We start from the raw sequence: 18520 nt of genomic DNA, 5'->3' as shown, positions 1-18520 counted from the left end.
CACTTTAACAGAAAAGATTAGAGCATAAATTTCATATTGGCTGGCTTTTCTTCATATAAATAAGCCTGTACTTGGATTACCCAACAATTATGCCTATTTGGCTGATTACTGTTCAAGAGTGATATATTCTTTGAGAACACTATACTTTTTAAATTATCATAAATAATACATTCTTTATTAGACTCTGCATGACTAATACACTTTCACTGTGACTTAGTGAAACATTCAGTAGCTTTGAAATCAGATAGAACCAAGGGATGATTGTTCTACCAATTATTAGCTGTGAGATCTGGGGCAAGTCACTAAATCTGAGCCTTCCTTTCCTAGTTTATATATAAAATACTGATATCTCTCATTCAGAGTTCTGGAAACAATGATAGATCAAATGTATAATATATCCACATTCATAGTGAAAGTGAAGTCGCTCAGTTGTGTCCGACTCTTTGCGACCCCATGGACTATAGCCTATCAGGCTCCTCAGTCCATGGAGTTTTCCAGGCAAGAGTACTGGAGTGGGTTGCCATTTCCTTCTCCAGGGGATCTTCCTGACCCAGGGATCGAACCCGGGTCTCCCACATTGTGGGCAGATGCTTTACTGTCTGAACCACCAGGGAAGCTCAATTCACACTCATAGCACCCAATAAATGGTACTTCTTATTATATAACACAATGTTTTGCTGAACAAATTTGCTTTCTACTTACTCAAATAAATAATGTCAATAATCAATGATTACTGATTGATATCAGTGCCTAATTATTTAAATTAAGTTTTAATTTCTATATTGTTTATAGGTATGTTATTCAAGAAATGTGAATAAATGCTGGAGGCCATGTGTTACCAACGTTTATTATCAAGTAATCAGAGAATTTTGCATACTTAAGCAAATGCGGCAGAGGGTGAGGTATGTAGCTTAGGCCTGCCTTGAAGAAAGAACTGGCCATTCAGCTGAATACCTTTGGATCTGACAGTTGGGCCAAGCAGTCAGCTGAGTGCCTTTGATCAGGTAACGCTGTACTTGGCAGCTTCCAGGCAATGACTTAACACTAAAGCAGGTACTACATTCTGGCCATTTTTGCCCTACGGGGACCTCTCCAGTGGGCAAGTTTTACTTGGAGCTCCTTTTTGGGTTTGCCAAGACACTGCCAGTTCTGTTTACTCCTTCATACCTTTAACAGGTTTACCTCCCTCCCTTTTAGTTTATCTTAGTGTTGGCTTCCCAGGGGACTCAGACTCAAACACAATAAAGAAAAGGATGTGACAGACGTGTTTGAAAATGAGGAACATTTAGACACACAAGCACTGCAGATGAAAAATATTGCAGTTGGAAGTAAAAATGAAAACAGCTGTAAGAAAAGCATACCATATACGGTGGTCCTACATGCAGGGCCGCAAAGGAGACACAGATGTGAAGGACAGACTTTTGGACTCTGGGAGAAGGCGAGGGTGGCGTGATTTGAGAGATTCGCATTGAAAAATGTACATTACCATATGCAGAACAGATGGCCAATACAAGTTCCGTGCAGGAAGCAGGGCACCCAAAGTTGGTGCTCTGGGACAACCCCGAGGGATGGGGTGTGAGGGAGGTGGCTGGGGGGACTCAGGATGGAGGGGACACACGTGTACCTGTGGCTGATTCATGTCAATGTATGGGGAAACCACCACAATATTGAAAAGCAATTATCCTCCAATTAAAATAAATTAATGAAAAAAAAGAAAAGCATACCACAGACTTTTTGAAGAATTATAAATTAGTAGAGGAAATATATCACAGGAGATTTTCAAATATTAAACATGTAGCCCTTTGCTTCATATCAATATAAAATATAAATGTTAATATTAAATTTCTCTGAATATTTTAAATATTTTAATTTAAAAAATAGCACAGTTTATTTGTTATAAATCTATTATTGTGTACACCAAGGCCACTGAATGTAAAGTTTTCTATCTAGTGTAATTTTTTAAGTATCAATTTTCCATTACTTCCTATAGAGAAATAAGTAATCTTTATATTCACCTATTTAATAAAAGATCCTTTAGATTATGCATTTCACTATGTAAGAAACAACATATTTCTACCCTAAATGAACTTCATTAGCACTTCCTAAACCTTTCAAGAGTGTAAGAAGCATAAAGAAATTGCGGTTTATGAGCTTCTGAAGTAAAGTAATAATGCAAGTCACATAAACCATTTCTTAAGCAAACTATTATTTTTTGTCATCTTCCAGTATCACATATTTTAGACAACTCTTTGCTTTTGATATGGGCTTCCCCTGTGGCTCAGCTGTAAAGAATCCATCTGCAATGCGGGAGACCTGGGTTCAACCCCTGGGTTGGGAAGATCCCCTGGAGAAGGAAAAGGCTACCCACTCCAGTATTCTGGCCTGGAGAATTCCATGGACTGTATAGTCCATGGGGTCGCAAAGAGTTGGACACAGCTGAACGACTTTCACTTCACTTCACTTCACTTTTGATACACGTCTTTTGTATGTCTTTCTTATTCCCAAACTTTATTCCCTTCCTCTTTTCTACCTTAGATATTCTAGTTCCTATTCTATAAGTGATTTTTGCCTTTTGAAATGAAATTGTCAAAAAGGATAAATTCTGCTTAAAGGTTATTGATTGATAACAACGAGAAAACTTTTCAGACAACTATTGAACTACTTAATTATTATTACTACTGATTTGGACAACACGAAAGGTGTTTTTTAAATTTATGTCTGACTCTCGAAGGACATTGCACCAATTCAGTTTCTAACATAGATTTTTGATATTATCAACTCATAACCATTCAGTCTGAACATGACTAATAATTGAGAACATAAATACATGGCTTGATCATCCTTACAAAACATTATTACTGGATATTAGTGATACTTGGATAGCTGACTAGCACAAAGTGTGTAGTAAGTTAAGTTGCTGGAACAAAGCATATTACTTCATTGACATGTGATACATTTTCTATTTCTAGGGCTTTCTCATAAAATAAACCAATTTTTGAAGACACATAAAAGAGAATGATTCAGTTTAACAGCTGTCAATTCAAGGGATAAGGGGTTCTGTTTAGACATCACTATTCTAAAAAAAAAGTTGGCTTAAAGCTCAACATTCAGAAAGCTAAGATCATGGCATCCAGTCCCATCACTTCATGGCAAATAGATGGGGAAACAGTGGAAATAGTGGTTGACTTTATTTTGGGGAGCTCCAGAATCACTACAGATGGTAACTGCAGCCGTGAAATTAAAAGATGCTTACTCCTTGGCAGGAAAGTTATGACCAACTAGACAGCATATTAAAAAGCAGAGAGATTACTTTGCCAACAAAGGTCTGTCTAGTCAAGGCTATGGTTTTTCCAGTGGTCATGTATGGATGTAAGAGTTGGACTGTGAAGAAGGCTGATCACTGAAGAATTGATGCTTTTGAACTGTGGTGTTGGAGAAGACTCTCGAGAGTTCCTTGGACTGCAAGGAGATCCAACCAGTCCATCCTAAAGGAGATCAGTCCTGGGTGTTCATTGGAAGGACTTATGTTGAAGCTGAAACTCCTATACTCTGGCCACCTGATGCGAAGAGCTGACTCATTTGAAAAGACCCTGGTGCTGGGAAAGATTGAAGGCGGGAGGAGAAGGGGACGACAGAGGATGAGATGGTTGGATGGCATCACCGACTCAATGGATATGAGTTTGAGTAAATTCCGGGAGTTGGTGATGGACAGGGAAGCCTGGCTTGCTGTGGTTCATGGGGTCGCAAAAAGTCGGACACGACTGAGCAACTGAACTGAACGAACTGATCTAAACAGTGCCAGGAATACCGTGTGACAGTCACATGTATCAAATCATGAGACTGGCTAGCATTGAGCAGAAGGGCTTGTAATTTATATATTTATCTTTGTTATTGTTGTTCAGTGACTTGGTCGTGTCTGACTCTGCAACCCCACAGACTGCAACCAGCCAGCCTCCCCTGTCCTTCACTATTTCCCAGAGCTTGCTCAAACTCACATCCATTGAGTAGGTGATACCATCCAACTATCTCATCCTCTGTCGTCCCCTTCTCCTCCTGCCCTCAATCTTTCCCAGCATCAGGGTCTTTTCCAATGAGTCAGTTCTTTGCATCAGGTAGCCAAACTATTGGAACTTCAGCTTCAGCATCAGCCCTTCCAATGAATATTCAGGGTTTGTTTCTCTTGACTGGTTTGATCTCCTTGTAGTCCAACGGACTCTCAAGAATCTTCTTCAGCACACAATTCAGAAGATCAATTCTTCAGTGCTCAGTCCTCCTAATGGTCCAACTCTCACATCTGTACATGATACTGGAGAAACCATAGCTTTGACTATATGGACCTTTGTCATCAAAGTGATGTCCCTGATTTTTAATACATTGTCTAGGTTTGCCATAGCTTTCTTTTCAAGGAGCAACCATCCACTGTGATCTTGGAGCCCAAAAATACAGAATCTGTTACTGCTTCCACTTCTCCCCCTCTATTTGCCAGGAAGTGATAGGACTGGACCCCATGATCTAAGTTTTTCTTAATGATTTTAAGTTTTTTTTCTGTTTCAAGCCAGCTTTTTCACTGTCCTCTTTCACCCTCATCAAGAGGCTCTTTAGTTCTTCTTCACTTTCTGCCAATAGATATCATCTGCACATCTAAGGTGGTTGATATTTCTCCCAGTAATCTGTGTGTTTTTTAATTTATTTATTTTTATATGAAGGATAATTGCTACACAACATTGTGCTGGCTTCTGCTACATCAACGTGAGTCAGCCATAGGCACACACGTGTCCTCTGCCTCTTGAACCTCCCTCCACCCCTTCCCACCCTTCTAGCTTGTTACAGAGCCCTCCCTGGTTTGAGTCCCCTTAGGCTCACAGCAAATTCCCATTAACCAATTTACACATCCATTTTACACATGGTAATGTATATGTCTCCATGCTATTCTCTCCATTCGTACCACCCTCTCCTTCCTCCCCCAAGTCCATGTCCATAAATCTGTTCTCTATGTGTGTCTCCATTGATGCTCTGCAATAGGTTCATCAGTACCATCTTTCTAGATTCCATATATATGCATTAATATACAGTATTTGTTTATCTCTGACTCACTTCACTCTGCATAATAGGCTCTAGGTTGATCCACCTCATTACAACTGAATCAAATATGTTCCTTTATATGGCTGAGTAATATTCCATTTTATGTATGTGCCACAACTTTATCCATTCATCTGTCAATAAGACATCTAGGCTGCTTCCATGTCCTAGCTATTGTAAACAGTATTGCTATGAACGTTGGCGTACATGTGTCTTTTTCAATTTTGATTTCCTCAGAGTATTATGCTTAGTAGTGGGATTGATGTGTCATATGGTATTTTTATTCCTAGCTTTTTAAGGAATCCCTATACTATCTTCCATTGGAGAAGGAACTGGCAACCCACCCCATTGTTCTTGCCTGGAAAATCCCAGGGACAGGGGAGCCAGGTGGGCTACTGTCTATGGGGTTGCACAGAGTCGGACACGACTCAAGCAACTTAGCAGCAGTAGCATACTGTCTTCCATAGTGGCTATATCAATTTACATCCCCTTTCCTCCACACTCTGTCCAGCATTTATTATTTGTAAATTTTTTGATGGTGGCCGTTGTGCCCGCTATGAGATATTTCACTGCAGCTGTAATTTGCATTTTTCTAATAACCAGTTATATTGAGCATCTTTTCATGTGTTTCTAAGCCATCTGTATATCTCTTTTGGAGAAATGTCTGTTTAGGTCTTTGCCCACTTTTTGATGTGTGTGTGTTGTTTTTTTTTCTGGTATTCTGTTGTATGAATTGCTTATATAGTTTGGAAATTAACCCTTCGTTAGTTGTTTCATTTGCTAAAATTCTCCCTCATTCTGAGGGTTGTCTTTCACCTTGCTTGTAATTTCCTTTGCTGTGCAAAAGCTTTTAAGTTTAATTAGTTCTCACTTCTTTAGGTTTGGTTTTATTTCCACTACTCTGGAAGGTGGGTCATAGAGAATCTTGCTGTGATTTATACCATACAGTGTTCTGCCTATGTTTTCCTCTAAGAGTTTTATAGTTTCTGGTCTTATGTTTAGGTCTTTAATCCACTGTAAGTTTATCTTTGTGTCCACCTGATCTGCCTCTTGAGAAACCTATATGCAGGTCAGGAAGCAACAATTAGAACTGGACATGGAACAACAGACTGGTTCCAAATAGGAAAAGGAGTACGTCAAGGCTGCATATTGTCACTCTGCTTATTTAACTTATATGCAGAGTACGTCATGAGAAACGCTGGGCTGGAAGAAGCACAAGCTGGAATCAAGATTGCCAGGAGAAATATCAATAACCTCAGATATGCAGATGATACCACCCTTATGGCAGAAAGTGAAGAGGAACTAAAGAGCCTCTTGATGAGAGTGAAAGAGGAGCATGAAAAAGTTAGCTTAAAGCTCAACATTCAGAAAATGAAGATCATGGCATCTGGTCCCATCACTTCATGGGAAATAGATGGGGAAACAGTGGAAATTGTGTCAGACTTTATTTTGGGGGGCTCCAAAATCACTGCAGATGGTGACTGCAGCCATGAAATTAAAAGACGCTTACTCCTTGGAAGGAAAGTTATGACCAACCTAGATAGCATATTGAAAAGCAGACACATTACTTTGCCAACAAAGGTACATCTAGTCAAGGCTGTGGTTTTTCCAGTGGTCATGTATGGATGTGAGAGTTGGACTGTGAAGAAAGCTGAGCACTGAAGAATTAATGCTTTTGAACTGTGGTGTTGGAGAAGACTCTTGAGAGTCCCTTGGACTACAAGGAGATCCAACCAGTCCATTCTAAAGGGGATCAGCTCTGGGTGTTCTTTGGAAGGAATGATGCTAAAGCTGAAACTCCAGTACTTTGGCCACCTCATGCGAAGAGTTGACTCATTGGAAAAGACTCTGATGCTGGGAGGGATTGGGGGCAGGAGGAGAAGGGGACGACAGAGGATGAGATGGCTGGATGGCATCACCAACTCAATGGACGTGAGTTTGAGTGAACTCTGGGAGTTGGTGATGGACATGGAGGCCTGGCGTGCTGCGATTCATGGGGTCGCAAAGAGTTGGAAACGACTGAGTGACTGAACTGAACTGAACTGATGGTATTAGGAAGTGTTCTAATTTCAGCCTTTTACATGTAGCTGTCCAGTTTTCCCACCACTATTTATTGAAGAGGCTGTCTTTGCCCCATTGTATATTCTTGCCTCCTTTGTCAAAAATAAGATACCCATAGGTGCATGGGTTTATCTCTAGGCTTTCTATCATGCTCCATTGGTCTATATTTCTAGATTTGTGCCTCAAGAAAACTTGATTCCAGCTTGTGATTCATCCAGCCTCTCATTTTGCATGATATATTCTGCATGTAAGTCAAATAAGCAGGGTGACAATATACAGCCTTGACTGTACTCCTTTACCAATTTGGAACCAGTCCATTGTTCCATATCTGGTTCTAACTGCTGCTTCTTGACCTGAATACAGGTTGCTCAGAAGAGAGTTAAAGTGGTCTGGTATTCCCATCTTTTTAAGAATTTTCCACAGTTTGTTTTTATTCACACTGTTAAATGCTTTAGTGTAGTCAATGAAACAGAAGTAGATGTTTTCCTGGAATTCCCTTGCTTTCTCTATGATCCAGGTAGAATCTCCTTGTTTTCTCTATGATCCATCAAATGTTGCCAATTTGATCTATGGTTCCTCTGCCTTTTCTAAACCCAGCTGTACTGGAAGTTGTTGGATCACTAGCTGCTGAAACCTAGCTTGAAGGATTTTGAGCATAACCTTAGTAGCATGGGAAATGAGCACAATTGTATGGTAGCTTGAGCATTCTTAGGCATTGCTCTTCTTTGGGATTGGAATGAACAGCGACCTTTCCTAGCCTTACACAATATGCAGCTACACTGAGTAGCATGTTGACCAGTGAAGGGAGATATTAAGAACTGGTTTCTAAGAAAAAACTAAAACTACACATGTGAGGTTGACAAGAAAATTCCTTAAAATATTAATATTTATATACATACTTATACCTTGCTTCATTATGCAAAAATGTGATAAAATGGTAAAATATAAATAGAAAAAAAATAAGACTAAAGAAATTAGAATAGAGAGAAAAATAGAACATAGATAATAATATAAAATAGCAAAGATGAAGTTATTCATAATGTTGGCATCAATATATTTTACAAAGTCAGTTCTAATAGAAACACTTATTGGAAAATACATTATAATCATTGTAAATTGTAACATTGAAATTAAATTGGTATTATATAAAGTTTTGAATATGATATATGTAGTAAATTAATTAATTCTACATTAATGTTTAGTTAATTTCTCATGTCACTGTTCTCAGTAGCACAAGAACTTTAACCAAGAAGAGAGGTTGCTGAGGAATAAGGCATCTGTGCCATCAGGGACAGACTGCTTGATTAGCACTAGGTTTAAGTAAGTGACTGAATCATAAAAGCAAATTTGGATGCTCATAATTAATATGCTATGGAACAATGAAGGAATAAAATTTTACCACCCATGGTCACCAATATTTTTAAATTAATGAAATATTTGCTGAAACTATTCCAACATAAACTCAGACAACAAGCAATAAACAGCATGTTAGCAACAAATAATTTAAGTTTCAATATATGTATATCCAATGTATGTATATATTGGATATGTCAACATATCCAATGTATGTAGACAATCAAAATAATGAAAATATTCATCATCTTGAAATATTTTCTCATGCCCCTCTCTATTTGTTACTGCCCAAATCTATCTCATTTTTCCTCAGGCACCCATTGAGGTATTTACTATCACCAGAGATTACTTTCACTTTCCAGAATTTTATGTTAATGTAACAGTACAACATGTATGCTTTTTGTCAGAATTTTTAAACTCAGCATAATTATTTGAATCTCATTCATTTATAGTATGAATCAGTACTTCATCCTTTTTTATTGCTGAGAAGTATTCTGTTATATAGATATACCATAGTTTGTTTATCTATTAACCTATTTAGAATAAATAAATAGTTTCCAGTTTTTATCACAAATATGTCTGCTTGGAGTATTTGTGTATATGTTTTTGCACAAATGTTTTCATTTATCTTGGGAAAATTTCTGATTGCAATGGTATCTATATGCTTAACTTTTAAAGGAATTGTCAAATTGGCAGGGTTACTTTGGCCTGGTCAGTCTTTTTAAATTTAGTCATTGTAACAAATATGCATCTCATAGAGGTTTTAATTTGTATTTCCTAATTGCCAACATCCACTGTATCATCGAAAAAGCAAAAGAGTTCCAGAAAAATATCTATTTCTGCTTTATTGACTATGCCAAAGCCTTTGACTGTGTGGATCACAATAAACTGTAGAAAATTCTGAAAGCGATGGGAATACCAGACCACCTGACCTGCTCTTGAGAAACCTATATGCAGGTCAGGAAGCAACAATTAGAACTGGACATGGAACAACAGACTGGTTCCAAATAGAAAAGGAGTACGTCAAGGCTGTATATTGTCACCCTGCTTATTTAAGTTATATGCAGAGTACGTCGTGAGAAAGGCTGGGCTGGAAGAAACACAAGCTGGAATCAGATTGCCGGGAGAAATATCAATAACCTCAATATGCAGATGACACCACCATTATGGCAGAAAGTGAAGAGGAACTAAAGAGCCTCTTGATGAAAGTGAAAGAGGAGAGTGAAAAAGTTGGCTTAGAGCTCAACATTCAGAAAAACTAAGATCATGGCATCCGTCATGGGAAATAGATGGGGAAACAGTGGAAATTGTGTCAGACTTTATTTTGGTGGGCTCCAAAATCACTGCAGATGGTGATTGCAGCCATGAAATTAAAAGATGCTTACTCCTTGAAAGGAAAGTTATGACCAACCTAGATAGCATACTCAAAAGCAGAGACATTACTTTGCCAACAAAGGCCATCTAGTCAAGGCTGTGGTTTTTCCAGTGGTCATGTATGGATGTGAGAGTTGAACTGTGAAGAAAGCTGAGCACCAAAGAATTGATGCTTTTGAACTGTGGTGTTGGAAAAGACTCTTGAGAGTCCCTTGGACTGCAAGGAGATCCAACCAGTCCATTCTAAAGGGGATCAGCTCTGGGTGTTTATTGGAAGGACTGATGCTAAAGCTGAAACTCCAATACTTTGGCTACCTTATGCGAGGAGTTGACTCACTGGAAAAGACTCTGATGCTGGGAGGGATTGGGGGCAGGAGGAGAAGGGGACGACAGAGGATGAGATGGCTGGATGGCATCACCAACTCGATTGACATGAGTTTGGGTGAAATATGCGAGTTGATGATGGACAGGGAGGCCTGGCGTGCTGTGATGCATGGGGTCACAGAGAGTTGGACACGACTGAGCGACTGAACTGAACTGAACTGAATGACTAGTACTGCTTAGCATCTTTTCATGTGCTTTCTTGGCATCCATTTATCATCCTTGTTAAAGTTTCTTTTCCAATCCTTGCTCATTTCTGAGTTGCTTGTTTTCTTTTTATTGAATTCTGAGAGTTCCTTACATATGCTGGATACAAACAAATCTTTCCTAATATATGTGATTTTCAAATATTGTCTCCTCACTGATGGCATGCCTTTTTATACTCTTGGTGTCACTGAAGAGCAAATTTTAAAAATGTTGATGTTGTCCAATTTACCATTTTCTTTTATGAATTGTGATTTTGGCATCAAATATAAGAAATTTTGGCTTAAGTCAAAGTCATGTATATTTTAATCCTGTTTTTTTCCTAGTTGTTTTATAGTTATATGTCTCACGTTTAGGTTTGAACCACTTAGAAATCACTTTTACATATGGCACAAGGTGTGGATTCAGTTCAGTTCAGTTCAGTCGCTCAGGCGTGTCCGATTCTCTGCAACCCCATGAATTGCAGCACGCCAGGCCTCCCTGTCCATCACCAACTCCCGGAGTTCACTCAAACACGTCCATCGAGTCAGTGATGCCATCCAGCCATCTCATCCTCTGTTGTCCCCTTCTCCTCCTGCCCCCAATTCCTGCCACATCGGAGTCTTTTCCAATGAGTCAACTCTTCTGATGAGGTTGAAAGTATTGGAGTTTCAGCTTTAGCATCATTCCTTCCAAAGAACACCCAGGACTAATCTCCTTTAGAATGGACTGGTTGGATCTCCTTGCAGTCCAAGGGACTCTCAAGAGTCTTCTCCAACACCACAGTTCAAAAGCATCAATTCTTCGGCACTCAGTTTTCTTCACAGTCCAACTCTCACATCCATACATGACCACTGGAAAAACCATAGCCTTGACTAGACGGACCTTTGTTGGCAAAGTAATGTGTCTGCTTTTTAATATGCTATCTAGGTTGGTCATAACTTTCCTTCCAAGGAGTAAGTGTCTTTTAATTTCATGGCTGCAATCACCATCTGCAGTGATTTTGCTGCTAAGTCACTTCAGTTGTGTCCGACTCTGTGTGACCCCACAGATGGCAGCCCACCAGGCTCCCCTGTCCCTGGGATTCTCCACGCAAGAACACTGGAGTGGGTTGCCATTTTCTTCTCCAATGCATGAAAGTGAAAAGTGAAAGTGAAGTTGCTCAGTCGTGTCCGACTCTTAGCGACCCCTTGGATAGCAGCCTACCAGGCTCCTCCATCCATGGGGTTTTCCAGGCAAGAGTACTGGAGTGGGGTGCCATTGCCTTCTCCAGCAGTGATTTTGGAGCCCCCAAAAATAGTCTGACACTGTTTCCCCATCTATTGCCCATGAAGTGATGGGACCAGATGCCTTGATCTTAGTTTTCTGAATGTTCAGCTTTAAGTCAACTTTTTCACTCTCCTCTTTCACTTTCATCAAGAGGCTCTTTAGTTCCTCTCCACTTTCTGCCATAAGGGTGGTATTATCTGCATATCTGAGGTTATTGATATTTGTCCTGGCAATCTTGATTCCAGCTTGTGCTTCTTCCAGCCCAGTGTTTTTCATGATGTATTCTGCATATAAGCTAAATAAGCAGGGTGACAATATACAGCCTTGACGTACTCCTTTTCCTATTTGGAACCAGTCTGTTGTTCCATTAAAGTTTATTTACTTGTTTTTTTGCATGTGAACATCCCATGCTTTCACCATCACTTGTTGAAAAATTATGTTTCCACTAAATTTCCTTTGTACTATTGTGAGAAATTACTATTTCATATATGTTTTTAGTTTATTTCTGGATTCTCTATATTATATATATGTCCTATTTGTATATTTATATAATTTATTCTCATATATATATATATATATATATATATATTTTGTATCTTTACACCAATGTCATGCTCTTTTGACTAATATCACTTTAAAGTAAGACTTGAGGGAATACCCTGGCAGTCCAGTGGTTAGGAATCCAATAAATTTGGCAGGATTCAACTTGTCAAATCTATGAATAAGTCACATTTATCTATTTATTTGTATTCTTTAGTTTCATTTAGCAATTTTTTTGTAGTTTTCAGTGTATAGGTGATCCACATGTTATTTGGCTTTTATATATGTTTATATATATCCCTAAATATTTGGTATTTTGATGCCTTTGTAATCTTTAAAAAATTTCAATTATTGATTATTGTTTGCTAGTATCTGATGGAAGACAATTCTCTGTAGGTCACTTGCTTCTCAGCACCTCTCATGAGCAGAGGCACTGATAGTGTCTCTCTTTTGGACTTTATTTTCAAAGATGTTAGTGTATCAACAATCTTGGGTTATAAAGAATCTCCCTCCATAGTAAAGGGAGGATTTGCTTACTTTTCAGTAAAATAAATAAAATGCCTCCCTCTGGGGAAAATTTGGGCCGTTTACAGCTTATTATAAAACATTTAAGTTTGCTAAGAATGTGGTTCCTCTCCTTCACATATCTGATTACAAGTATTTCAATGGGTCAATTTCACATCACCCTTGAGAACTGGGGCTCAGGGAACTCATATAAATGGCTACTTCTTTTGATCCTCTCTTTTTCTCTGAGTCAGGAGTTTCATATCTTCTACCAACATTCATGAAAGTGTGGTAGGCTAACTTTTTAGCTTAGGATAAAATCTCAGACTCTTCACAGTCTTGAAAACATATATAAATATAATTAATTTTTGCGTGATAGTATTATAGCTTGCGATCTTGCTAAACTCACTGACCAACTATAGATAAATGGCTGATGGCATCCAATTTTCTACACAGACAATCACATTGTCTGTGAACACTGTTTTACTTCCTGTTTATTACACTAGTGCATAACACCCAGTACAATGGGGCTTCCCAGGTGGCACAGTGGTAAAGAACCTGTCTGCCAATGCTGGAAATTCAGGAGATGTGGGTTCGATCCCTGGGTCGGGAAGATCGCCTCGAGTAGCAAATGCTAATCCATTTCAGTTTTCTTGCCTGGAAATTCCATGGACAGAGGTACCTGATGGGCTATAGTCCATGGGGTCACAGAGAGTCAGACATGACTGAGCATGTATGCATAAAATATTGAATACAACTGGGAAGTGTGGATACATTTGTCTTATTTCTGATCTTATGGGGAAAGTCAGACACTGTGAATTTTTCCTGACTATATGGATATTTTTGTATCCCTACAATTATTCTTGACCTTAGTTTTAGGACTGTTACTTCAAAACAATGTGATTACTTCAGGTGTTTTAAGATTTGTTAGGGAGGAATGAAACAGTGCTCCTTCTAGGATAAAATTCCCCACTACTGAGGCAAGACTATGTTCACTGTGCACGGACAACCCGTGACTGGTGGCAACAAGTACTTACGTTAGCCCTATGTAAGTGTCAGGCTTTGTTTCTTTTATATCCATTTCATGATTCTTTCTCTAGACTTCAGTTGCATGCTTATACACATATACAGTCCAATTCTCTCTCTCATACGTTAGGAGTTTCCGCTACAAAACTCCACGTCTTCAGTCTGTACAGCTCTTTCCTCTGCATTACTTTGTCTTGTTAACTGTAGGCACCTTGGTGTCCTAGACTCTCAGCTCTGTCTCCTCAACTGAGAGAATCTTTTGAGCTCTACCTGGATTCTTAGATGTTGGTCCCTAGCCTAGAATTCTTTCAAGACAGGAAGCTGGGGCAATTTCTGGGCTTACTTCTCTTTGTTTTTAACTGTCAAGATTCACTACCTTTCTTGATGTCCAATGTCATGAAAATTATTGTTTTATATACTTTATCCAATTTTTAGTGGTTTTAGGTGGAAGGTCAAATCTGATCCCTGTTGTTACATATTAGCTGGAAGCAAAGACAACACTGATACTACATCTTTGCATATCAAAAAGCAATAAAATTCTATGAATATAAAACTGACTACATCTATAGATTTTTTATAATTGTGTATTGACAACTTCCACTGCATAAGGCAGGAGGTACAAGTTAGATCTTTGCATCAGGAAGCCCCCCTGGAGGTGAAAATGGTAACTTACTTCAGCATTCTTGCCTGAAAAATCCCATGGACAGAGGACTCTGGTGGGCTACAGTCTACAGGGTTGCAAAGAGTCAGCAACTGAGCACGCATGCACATAGTACATATTAGAAGAAGAGAAAAACAAGGAGAAAGAAACAAAGAGAAAGAGGGCCAAGAAAAGAACAACTTGGAGAAGAATAATGCTTAAATACATTAGTAACAGTCATTCAGGATGACTGGTAGAGGCTGAGACCAACTTGTGTAGAGCTGTGAATACAAACACAGATTAGGTCTTGCGTTTTATACTTCATCCATTCAATAATTATTTGTTTAGTGTTTACTACATTCCAGACATTGATTAAAACAGAGTTCAGCAACTAGGACAAGCTCCTGTTTTTGTACAGCCCACAATCTAAGAAGAGTATTTACATTTTTGAAGGTTGAAAAATAAAAGGATCTGTAATTGAGATAGTACAGGCTTCAACGGCTGAAATATTTGCTATTTGGTCATTACCGAGAAAAGTTTATCAACTCCTGGTTTGAGGTACTGGAAACAACAGTATTAAAATGAAATAAATAAATAAATAACGAACTAGAGATCTGGACCTTATGAGCCGATATTCCAGTGAGAAGGATACAGATGAGCGATAAACAAGTGAAGCATATAGTTTACCAGACAATATGTAAAAAATTAAACAGGGAGGGAAGTTGGATCCCTAGAGATGAAGTGGTCTCAATGTCCCTAGAGCGAGTTGGCGATGATGGTCTTGAGATGAAAGAGATGATCTGATTACCTACACTTTCAGGTGATAAAGGCCATTAAGAGATGGTGGCAAGCTGGAACAGGGATTTTGATTGTGTGATTGCTTCAAGAAAGATGAGAAAGGGGGTGGTGTGTCACCCAAAGCCCAGAGTTCTGGGACTCTTAATCCTCGTGACAATAATGAGATAGATACCAGAAAAAGGAATAGTCTTATTGGAAGCAACCAGAGCTTCTGGCTCCCTCTGGATAAGCAGTGGCATTTGGAATAAAGGAGCTGCATGTCCACCTTTATTTGAAGGTAATGTGAGAAGGAAGCATCATAGCAGGGTCCTTGGAGTGGCAAAGTTTTAAGATTAGACATTTCTTTATAATGACAGTATATCAAGAGGCACCACTGACAAGCTAAACATTCAGAAGTATATATGTGACAAGAGACAGAGTTGTTCTGTTAGCATCTCGACATAAGAAACACCAGACTGAGTCAAAGAAATGTTTAACCATACCACTTTTATCAAAATGTGTGTTGAGCACCTACTATGCACCCAACACTGCTCTGGGCACTGAAAACATAGTGGTGTGTAAGAAAATAGAAACCAGTTCCATCTGTCATGAAATTTACATTTGAATGCTACAGGTGATTTCACATTTTGCAAGGGCTGGTGCAAGCTGGAAGACACTGCTTTAAATGGAGTGGACAGGGAGTGCACTCTGAAGAGATCCCTTTTATGCCAGCTGTTGAAAGATGAAAAGGAGCTAGCCATTCCAGAGTGAGGGAGTGAGGAGAGGCAACACGGATAAAAAGTGAGAAGGCCCTGCGGCAATAAAGAACTGGAGGAACACTGATTTAGGACTGTGGCAGTTTCTCCTCAGGCAGTTTTGTAAGAGAACACTATTGATCCTGGGATGAGAGGGGACCGCCTGGGACAGCCCTCCAGCTGTAGGCTACCCAGGGTTGCTTCTTCCCTCTTTTTTTTTTTTTTTTTTTTTTTTTGCTGCTACCACACACAGGACCAAAGAAAAATGCAGGGGAGGATAATTTCTTTCCAAGTATCATGGCTCTAAGATCCAGACCCTTCAGATGTATCTTTTCTTTGTCTGCAAGATACAGTACATGTCTACTTCCTTTATATACTTATTATAGAGAGCAGGAGGGCAATAATATTAATAGTAATCGTACCACCAGCAGCAACAGTTGGCACTTATTGAGGGCTTACTTGTACCAAGCACTTCCCATGTACTCTTAATTTAGTCTTCAATCCTGAGATGGGGAACAGTAGTACCACCATTTTCCAGGTGGAGAAACTGAGGCACATGGACTTGAGTAGCTGTATAGTTTATACAGCTAGTAAGTGCTCAAAATTAGCAATATGACTTCAGGACCATGGTATTCTTATAATTAATGTACATTACCCCCTCTTTCTCAGGTTATAATTTGTAAAGACAAAATAAATTCTGAGTATACACCTTGATTTTATATGGGTGGTTTGGACTTCACTTAAAATATGACAAGTATGACAAGTATCTCACAAATCCTGTATTTTCATTACTCTCATCACCACTACAAATTCTTCTCGTTTGGTCCTGAGAATAATTGCTTTATTTTCTTAAGATTCCTTTTTCTTTTCCCGCAATCTCAATCCTTATTTAAGCTTATTCTCAGTCCTTTAGACTCTTAAGTAATCCATTCAGTCACATTCATTCTGCATTCTACTTTTCCTCAAGTCAACTCAAATTTGTTCTCTTCACAGTTCTTTGAATCCTTCAACTCAGTCAGTCTCTTTTCCCTGGGCCCCCTGCCCCCAACAGACTTAAGATCTTAAGAGTTATTGTTTTGAATATTAGCAAAAGAATCCACCCGCAATGCGGGAGACCTGGGTTCAATCCCTGGGTTGGGAAGATTCCCTGGAGGAGGGCATGGTAACCCACTCCAGTATTCCTGTCTGGAAAATCCCCATGGACAGAGGAGCCTGGTGGGCTACAGTCCATGGAGTCACAAAAAGTCAGACATGACTGAGCAACTAAGCACAGAACAGCTTTAGAAGATGGGAGGGCCAGTCACTTGACTTAAGTTCAGTTTAATTTAATTCAAATAATCTCACTTTTGCATGCTAGACATTAGTATTTGTGCAATTGAAATTTGTCACTCAGATAAATAACAAACAACAGATTTTATTGGGTAAAATGATTGGGTGACTTTTTTCTATTCATAAGTTTTTCTTATCTTTATGAGTAATTTCTTAGTTTATTGAAAACTATTTAACAGAAATTGACTAAATCATGTAAAGAGATTAAGTTGACTAAATTACATTGAAGAGATTATATATGAAAATAAGTGAAATGAATTTCATTGTGTAAAAACTGCAAGCAATCCCAAATACTCTTAAAAAAAACCCAAATAACTTAGAAAAATTACTTTTAAATAATTAATTTATTAATCTGTATATTTATTTCTCTGGTGCCTTTAGGCCAAATCTAAAAATTCTAAGTGATCACAGTGCCTCTTAAATTTGACTTACAAATGGGGATATTGTATGAGAAAACATAAATTAGAGAATTTAAAATTATCTTTGATCTTGCTTCATTTATATTTGTAGCTAACATATGTGGTTCATTTTATAGAATGAATTAGCTACCTAAACTCACACAATAGGTTTTATTTATTCATCCCTATGTGTACAACAAGGTCCTGGGCAATGAGACCAGGATATAACAGAGCAAGACATGGGAAATATTCCTTACCTTTAAAGAAGACAAAATTTCCATCACTGTTTTCATAAACTGCATCAATACTAGGAGGCAAGCCCCGCCAGAAGTAAGTGATCTGCATGGGGTATCCGTCCATCACCCTGTGGTTTCTCACTCGCCAAAACCACTGGTCCTGCAGAGCGAACAGAAGCAACTCTCAACAAGAGCGAGGCCTCCAGGAGCTTCCCTGGACAAGGGTTTAATGCTTTCACAGGTAGTGCTAGCGCTCTTATCACTGTCCTGCATCAAAACAGTCAAATAATCAGTTGAACAACTTGCCCACAATGATCACAAAGATTCTTGTAGTAAACTACCCAGTGTCTAATCTACGCATTGTGTTTAAAAAGATAACATACACATACTTAATCTTAGTAGTTTACATCATCTCTAGATGAAAAACAGAGGTAGCACAGACAAGACCCTGCCAGATTTGTGGATTAAGTGAGCTTTCCAAAATATAAAAGCAGCATAGCAACACATATGCACCTTTGTATTTATAGACATATGCAAGGTCTCTACACCTAAAGTGCTGGGATAAAATAGGGGGGCCATACCTCCTAGCATGCCCATGTTATACTACTGTCTCAT

The 18520-nt window shown here is 38.7% G+C and overlaps 1 protein-coding gene across 1 annotated transcript in view; it reads right to left on the bottom strand.

Annotated features, from left to right (window-relative positions):
* The window catches only part of MMP16 (matrix metallopeptidase 16), a 395775-nt gene that overhangs the window by 24701 nt on the left and 352554 nt on the right, over nucleotides 1-18520 (bottom strand). Inside the window, exon 7 of the mRNA XM_055546719.1 lies at nucleotides 17927-18065. Within this exon, the coding sequence (XP_055402694.1) occupies nucleotides 17927-18065 (139 nt within the window). The remainder of the gene's footprint in view (nucleotides 1-17926; nucleotides 18066-18520) is intronic.

This window comes from Bubalus kerabau, chromosome 14, assembly GCF_029407905.1.
Source record: "Bubalus kerabau isolate K-KA32 ecotype Philippines breed swamp buffalo chromosome 14, PCC_UOA_SB_1v2, whole genome shotgun sequence".
NCBI classification, from domain to species: Eukaryota; Metazoa; Chordata; class Mammalia; order Artiodactyla; family Bovidae; genus Bubalus; species Bubalus kerabau.
This window is presented reverse-complemented; position numbering and strand designations above follow the sequence as displayed.